This window comes from Echinops telfairi, unplaced genomic scaffold (assembly GCF_000313985.2).
Source record: "Echinops telfairi isolate 266 unplaced genomic scaffold, ASM31398v2 ScPeMD7_7469;HRSCAF=8507_1, whole genome shotgun sequence".
In the NCBI taxonomy this organism is placed as follows: domain Eukaryota; kingdom Metazoa; phylum Chordata; class Mammalia; order Afrosoricida; family Tenrecidae; genus Echinops; species Echinops telfairi.
The window spans coordinates 61,172,207-61,179,176 of NW_022111373.1; the positions used below are offsets into that span (position 1 = coordinate 61,172,207).

Consider the following 6,970-nt stretch of genomic DNA (forward strand, 5'->3'; position numbering starts at 1 on the left):
ATAAAGTTTACTTCTATTCTCCAAATTCTTCACCGTTCTGACAACAGCCATCTTCCCCTCTTTGGCTCTTCCCAAACTCATGGCATTCTCTGCTTGATTTGATGATTCCTGGACATTAGCAGGAGATTCTCAGATAGAATCCCTGCATCCAAAGGAAGAAGAGCTCTGGCAGAGGCTTTTCTTCTCAATGGTAAGGAAAACACCTTCTCAATTTCAAGACATTATCCACCCACTGGGACCACTAAATGACCCAACTCTGAATTTGCATAGTAATTATCAATTCTAGTAAATGTCTTTTGATTAACTAAGGTTTTAAACTTCAATATATTTTTTAATGGAGTTTGTATTTGTTTACTAAAAGATGACATATACGTACGTGTTTATGTATGTATATATAATTTGCTATGTTGTCTTTTAAAAATTTGACTTATTTTCCTTCTATACTTATATATTTAATTCAACTCTGGAACTAATTTTTCTTCATGGTGTTCTAGAGGTTTGATTTTATGATTTCCATATGGACATTTAACACCTATGACGGAAATACTTGCACTTTCCCCATTGGCTTGCAACCTCATTGCTGCCTTAAAACCAAGATTTCATAAAAAAATGAATTCACTACTTAAGAAAATATCAAAATTTCTATCCCTAAGGCAATATAAGGCTATCCTTATTATTAAAGTTTCTTTTTAAAACAGCTTTATTAATAATTTACATACAATTCATCCCCTTAATGTGTACAAATCAATGGTTCTTAGCATTTTCACATATATGCGCAACTATCAGCAACTTCATATTTTTATTTACTTTAAATGAAATCCCTAATTTTTTGGCTATAGCACACACCTCTTCCTCGTCTTGCATTTCCTCTAAATCCTAATCTATGTTCTGTTCTCTCTAGTTTTCTATAAAGACATTTAATTTTATTTACTCATCATTGGATTATTTCCACTTTTTATTATGAATACCTAATCATAATAGCTTTGTAATAATTGATACCACATAATTCTCCCCATCTGAAATCTGCACCTGGAGTATCTTGAATTGTTTTGGCCCAAGGCTCTTTCATGTGGCTATTAGTTTCAGCTTGTCAAGTTCCCTGAAAAGTTTTTTTAGATTTTTATTTGCAATTACTTTAATTGACCAGGAGATAACCAACTTCTGAATTCTGAGTCTTTGTTCTTGAACATGGTATATTTCTTTTTATTAGATATTATTTAATGTCTTTCAATGAAGTTCTTAATTTTGTCCATAAAGCCTTTTATATCTTTTGTTACTCTGCTAAGTGATCGATGATATAGTAAATGGTACCTATAAAAAAATATTTTAACAGTTCACGTCTGCTGAGAAGAAATGCAATTCTTTTGTATACTAATATACAGAATGCTTGCAAATTTTCTTACTTAGTAATTTACTTGTAGATTCTTTGTTTTTCCATTTTCAATCTTACTTTTATTCCTTTTATTGCTTAATATATCACCTAGAATCTCCAATAAAGTATTTGTTCCTGATTATAAGATAATAAGTATTGAATGAACATGTAAAACTAATTTAGGTTTCAAACAAGTTAGTTTTATAAGAGTTTTATTTATTGTTTTGCTATTGATGCTGATTTTTAAAATTTACTAACATATGGTGTTATAACAAAATCTTATTATGTATGTTAGTGACCCTTGAAATTATGTTTCGTACAATTTGTATAAAATTCTCAGTTGCTTTTCCACCAATTAATCAGATGGGTGGTATAGTACAAGATACAAGAATAGTAAGCAACATGTAAAGGAATAGGTCCAAGGAAGGCAACACAATTATTATATAAGAGGACTTAAAAAGTTCGTGGAAAAAAACTCCATTATCTTTTAATTCCATTTTTCACTAACTTTTGCAAGCTCTCTTATATACCATCGCCTTTGGTATTATAATTTAAAACCACCTGTCATATTTTGGTTTCTGTTTACTTTTTTATATTTAACATGCTTCTTTTGTGTCAAAGCATTTATAGCCGGCACACTGTTTTTCCTTTATAAACGCTAATCTAATAGCATTTAAAAATAGCTAGATGATATTTTTAAAGTGTTCTGGTTTAGTGGCTATGCATTTGGCTGCTAACGGCAGAGTCAGCATTTCAAAACCACCGGTGTTCTATGGGAGAAAGATGAGACTTTCTACTCCTGTAAAGAGTTATAAACTCGGAAACTCACAGGGACAGTTATACTCTATCCTACAGGGTCCCTATTAGTCAGAATTGACTATGGCAGTTTGTTTGTTTTGTGAGATATTTGACTAAGTACCCATAAGAGAATCGGACCATTCTCTGTTGTAAGGAGGTTGCTAATTTTTCACAATTGTGATTATTGCTATAACTAGCACCTTTGTCTATAAAACATTTAAGGGCAATTTAACTAAAGTGATCTGGGCTAAATTGAAAAAGCATTGAGTCAGTGTGTATGCATATGTGGAGGGCATGGGGTGGGGGTAGTGTTGGGAAGTGGGCAATGCCAAAACAAGGTCTTAGCTCAAAGTGTTTACAGTCTAAACAGGAAGACAATATAATTTAGGGGGGAGAAAATCTACAATTACAAGGTGCTGCATACAAAATGCATATAGCAATCATATGCATTAAATGTTAAAGGAAAAGCAAAAAAATTGTTAGAACAGAAGCTAATCAGAAAAATATTTTGGAAAAAGTGATAGGTTTTAATGGTTGAAAGTCTTTCGGGTCTGCCTAATATTGAACAAGGTCCCTTTTCCCCCCTCAAAACCTTGAAGTTCTAATGATAAGCAAAACATTTCTCAAAGACTGTGCTCTTTACTCCTTAGCCCAAACTACTCAATTTCATTTTAATCTTCATTATCCACAATTTTTTTCTCTTTCATAATTTGCTATGTTCTCTTGACTGCCAAATGCATCTTTGTCAAAGACCCCATCTATTGTAAATACTAAGAACAGGTACACTGCTCTACTTCAAGGAATGTAAACAGTACCAGAGCTTATCATTAAACCATGGGATAAAGAACATCCAAGGGCATTGCCTTAAAGCATATACTGGATGATTTTAATGTTGTAAAATTACTATTGTTTAACAAATTTCTCACACTACAAGACATACCTCTGAAACATAAACAGTAAATGATATTAACGATGGGCTATAAACTTTTCAGATAGTAAATAAGAAACATAGAACTCCATGATCTATTAAAAATGATAGATATTTATCTGATTTACTTTTGTGGTTTTATTCTGGCAAAGATAGATTCTACCTTGATAATTCCAATGTTACTGTCACGTAGGAGGAGATGCTTTGTGAACATCAATGAGGCTGCAAGGTTTGTTTCAGAAGCAGTGTCATAAATAAGAGTATGACTTCACTGCCTTGTCACTGACAAGCTGACAGCCACTTTCCATCCTTCTCCATAGGTTTGTCCTCAAGGGCAGCAGCTACTTGCCATAGATACACCCGCAGACAACCCCAATCCCTCTCCACTACACTGACCATCTGCATATGCCTGGGGCTTGTCTATTTACATTCCTCTCCCAACACAGCAGAATCAGAACCCTTAGGGAAATTCTGGATTAATCTTTGGCACCATTTCTCCCCAACCCCCCACCCCTGTCCAACCTACCTCCAGCTTTTTCCAATGTCAATTCTTAGGTTCCCATTCTTCTCTCATTCCTACCAATGCATCCCTCCACAAAACAAAATTTGAAGTGAAAGCAATGTATTTCACACACCCATTCTCTAGCCCTCTAACATAAAGCAATAGCTCTACGTGTCATTTTTTTTGGTGTCTCAGAATTCTGATTCCCTACTGTTTGGGGAGCCATTTACAGTGCTCTGCGGGTACTTAGATATGTAAGGTGAGACATAACACCCTTGCCTTCCCAGCGGCTCTTAACTTTTTCCGAAGCTTCTCAGCTACCTGCTCAATTCCAACTATATGACAACGACACAGGCCTAAAAACTATCCAAGGATGAAATTGTAGGTATAGCCACGACTTCAATAAGGATGCCCACATTCTGAGATTAATTTCTGGGTTGAAGGCGCTCTGTTATAGACCAAGCCAGCCTCCAGGACTGTTTGTCACACAGCCAAATAAAAAGGCGCAAGAGGTGACGGGCAGAGATTTTGGAAAAAGCAAAACACAAATTAAGAGGCATTGTGATGCTTCACTTCTTTCCATCCGACATTATTCCCCCACCCCTTTTTTTTTTGGATGAAAAGAAAAAGAAATCGTCCGTATTGGAGCGTCTTAAAAGAAGAGGTAGCTTTCTGCTTTCTCTGCTCTCGGTAGATGTCTCTGGCTCCAGCTGGTAACCGAATAGTGGAGAAACTTCTCAGGATCAAATTCCACTGCCTGGAAAGGGTGGAACAGAAGGACCAACTAAGGCAGGTTGCTGAGACTGCAGAGCAGGTGTTAGGAGATGGGGACGGTCTCTAAGTGCCTGGATCAGGAAAACGAGGGTAGAGAGTACGCGCACGGCTGAGCGGAGCTATCACCACGTCGCCGCAGCGCTAGTACCGCCTGTGGTCTTCGCCCTTACTACGTCTACGGCGGGTGGGTCTGCTCCCTCCCTCGTCACCTTCACTCTCAAAGGTGACGAGGGAGGTAGCGCTTGGCCGAAACTACCCAACCTACCTCGGGCTTCCCGCAGGAGTTGCGACGGCGCCGCCCGCCCACTTACCTGCGCTGCGCCTGCGCCTCCCCGCAGAGCGTTCTCAAGGTCAGCACCGCCCCCATCCCCTGACCTAGCGCCCACGGAAGTCGCTTTAGAGGACGTCTTGCGTCTCCTCACCTCTGCGTGGCGTGGGGCCGTCGCCATTCAGGAGGGGGGAGGGACTTCCTGTCCCGCGCGGATAGAACTTCCGGCAGAGCCGGAAGACCCTCTCCCTCACGGTTTCCAGAGACTGCCGGACCCGGTGGGGAGGGCCGGGTCGGTTCTGTTCCGAGGACTTCTGAGCATCAGCTGCAAGATCTACCCTTGGCGCCATGGTGAGTCGAGCGCCGAAGGTTGGCATAACAGTGGCCAGGAGGAAGGTTTTAGGGGGACTCAGTCCTGTGAGAGCCGGTCAGAGCAGGACCGTACTCACCAGCTTCCCCCGAGCCCCTGAAGAAGGAACATCATTCCCCTCGGTTGCTAGACTCAAGCGCGCGGGGAGAGGGGACCGGCAGATCTGTCGAAGAATATTGATTAAGTAACCCTCGTGTTCATGTCCCATTCACTGTAATTGGCTCTTTTCGCCAGGTGGTCCACTTGACCTTTACTGGCAGGTCACCTTCTCCAGCCCACTACCTTTCTCAGTAATAGGGCAGGGGCCAAGAACGCCAGCTCTTAAAAACGTTTTCAGCCTTAGGGAGAGGCTCTACTGCCTTGAGGATCAACACTTGTCACCTATGGAAATGGCAGTCAGGTCACTTTTTAAACCCTGCATCTTTGGAACTTATAAAGGTTACATAAAAAACATATTTGGACTTGGTAAGGAGAAACTGATTATTTCAGGAGGGAGAGGGGTGGTGGTGAGGGAATTAGGGAGATATCTCAAGGATTTATACAAAAAGATTTTTCTTCAATAAGGAGGAATAAATGTAAGAAAGAAACGAGTATGGGAAAGTAGGATGAGAGAATGTATGGCAAGACAGTAGATCAGAGATTGTCTAATCTTGAGGCCAGCCTGTTGTAAAGAGGGGCTACATATTGGCTTCGACTGATGGACCAAATACTTCAGAAACGGAATATCTTAAAGTTGGATTCATAAACATTTTGTTGGATTATGGGATCAAGAAGTTCAACTGAACGTTGTGAGGTGGAATAGGAATTTAGAGTATTCATTTCTGGTAAACAAAGGGTCATCTCTTCAGTTTAAACTAAATCTTATAGAGAAGGGTGGTTCTCCCAAACACTAAAGAGTGGGGAGATTCCTTTTGCTGATTTATTAGGATCACAGGACTCAAGTAAAGTTCAACATCAGGAGCTATTTCCATTGCCTTTTAATTCCGTTTTTCCATGATCTTTTTTGAAGCCTCTTATAAAATGTTTGAAACCCTCCTGTTCAATCTTCCACCTTGGAATTTAGCCTCAGTTTTAGTATGTGTTGTTTTCTGACTAAATGTGACCATTGTTCAGCTATTGTGTGGGTGTTGATTGACTTTTGCAAACAATCCAGTGAAACAAGTTCAAGGTAATGTGATGAATTCTACCAGAATTTTTTTTTTTTACTTTTTTTTTAAACTTCAGTTACTATGTGTTTTGTATTTGTTAAGTTTTGGGGGGGTTTTTTTGGTAGTGGTGGTTCTTTTGTATCAACGAAATTAGTCCTGGAAATGGAACTGGAGAGAAACAAAGATACTTCCATGTAACTCATTTTGCAGAAAGAAAATAGCACTGATTTACCTAAGGTAACATAGTTTAGCACCAAATGCCTCCATTGAGTTCATTCTAACTCGTAGCAACCCTATAGGACAGAGTAGAACTGCCACTCTGGGTTTCTAAGACTATAACTCTTTACTGGAGTAGAAAGCCTCGTGTTTTTCCCATGGAGAGTTTGATGATTTCGAACTACTGACCTTGAGGTTAGCAGCCCAATTCATAACCACTATGCCACCAGGACTCCTTATAGTTTGGTCATAGCCTATGCAAGACACAACGTGTTTACCTGAGGTTCTGTTTTTTTAGCTTCGTTGTCTGAAAAGTTAAAGAAAACAATTAAAATCTTAAATTCATAGTAGCCACAGAGAAGCTGAAAGTGAACTTAACTCCCAGTATTTTTTAATACCGGAAGTAGAGCCCCTTTTCCCCTGCCAGCTCAAAAGAGATTTAAAGCTAATATAAACTCATACTGTTTCAGGGACAGACAACTCTATCTTTCCATTGTGACATTGTTTATTCTTTGAGTCAGCTACTTAAACTCAAAGGAACCTTGGTGGTTTAATTGGACTATGATCCCCAAGGTCAGTAGTTCGAAAGGACCC

At 39.2% G+C, this 6,970-nt stretch overlaps 1 protein-coding gene across 3 annotated transcripts in view; it reads left to right on the plus strand.

Annotated features, from left to right (window-relative positions):
- Positions 1-4,901: 4,901 nt before the first annotated feature.
- Positions 4,902-6,970, plus strand: part of TMEM161B (transmembrane protein 161B) — a 58,824-nt gene continuing 56,755 nt past the window's right edge. Inside the window, exon 1 of one of the 3 annotated variants that reach the window (XM_045285103.1) lies at positions 4,902-4,993. Coding sequence is in view for 1 of the 3 variants with exons in the window: in XM_004703500.3 (XP_004703557.2) it covers positions 4,991-4,993 (3 nt within the window). In the remaining 2 variants the exon portion in view is untranslated. The remainder of the gene's footprint in view (positions 4,994-6,970) is intronic. The other 2 variants (XM_045285100.1, XM_004703500.3) reach the window with 2 other exon arrangements.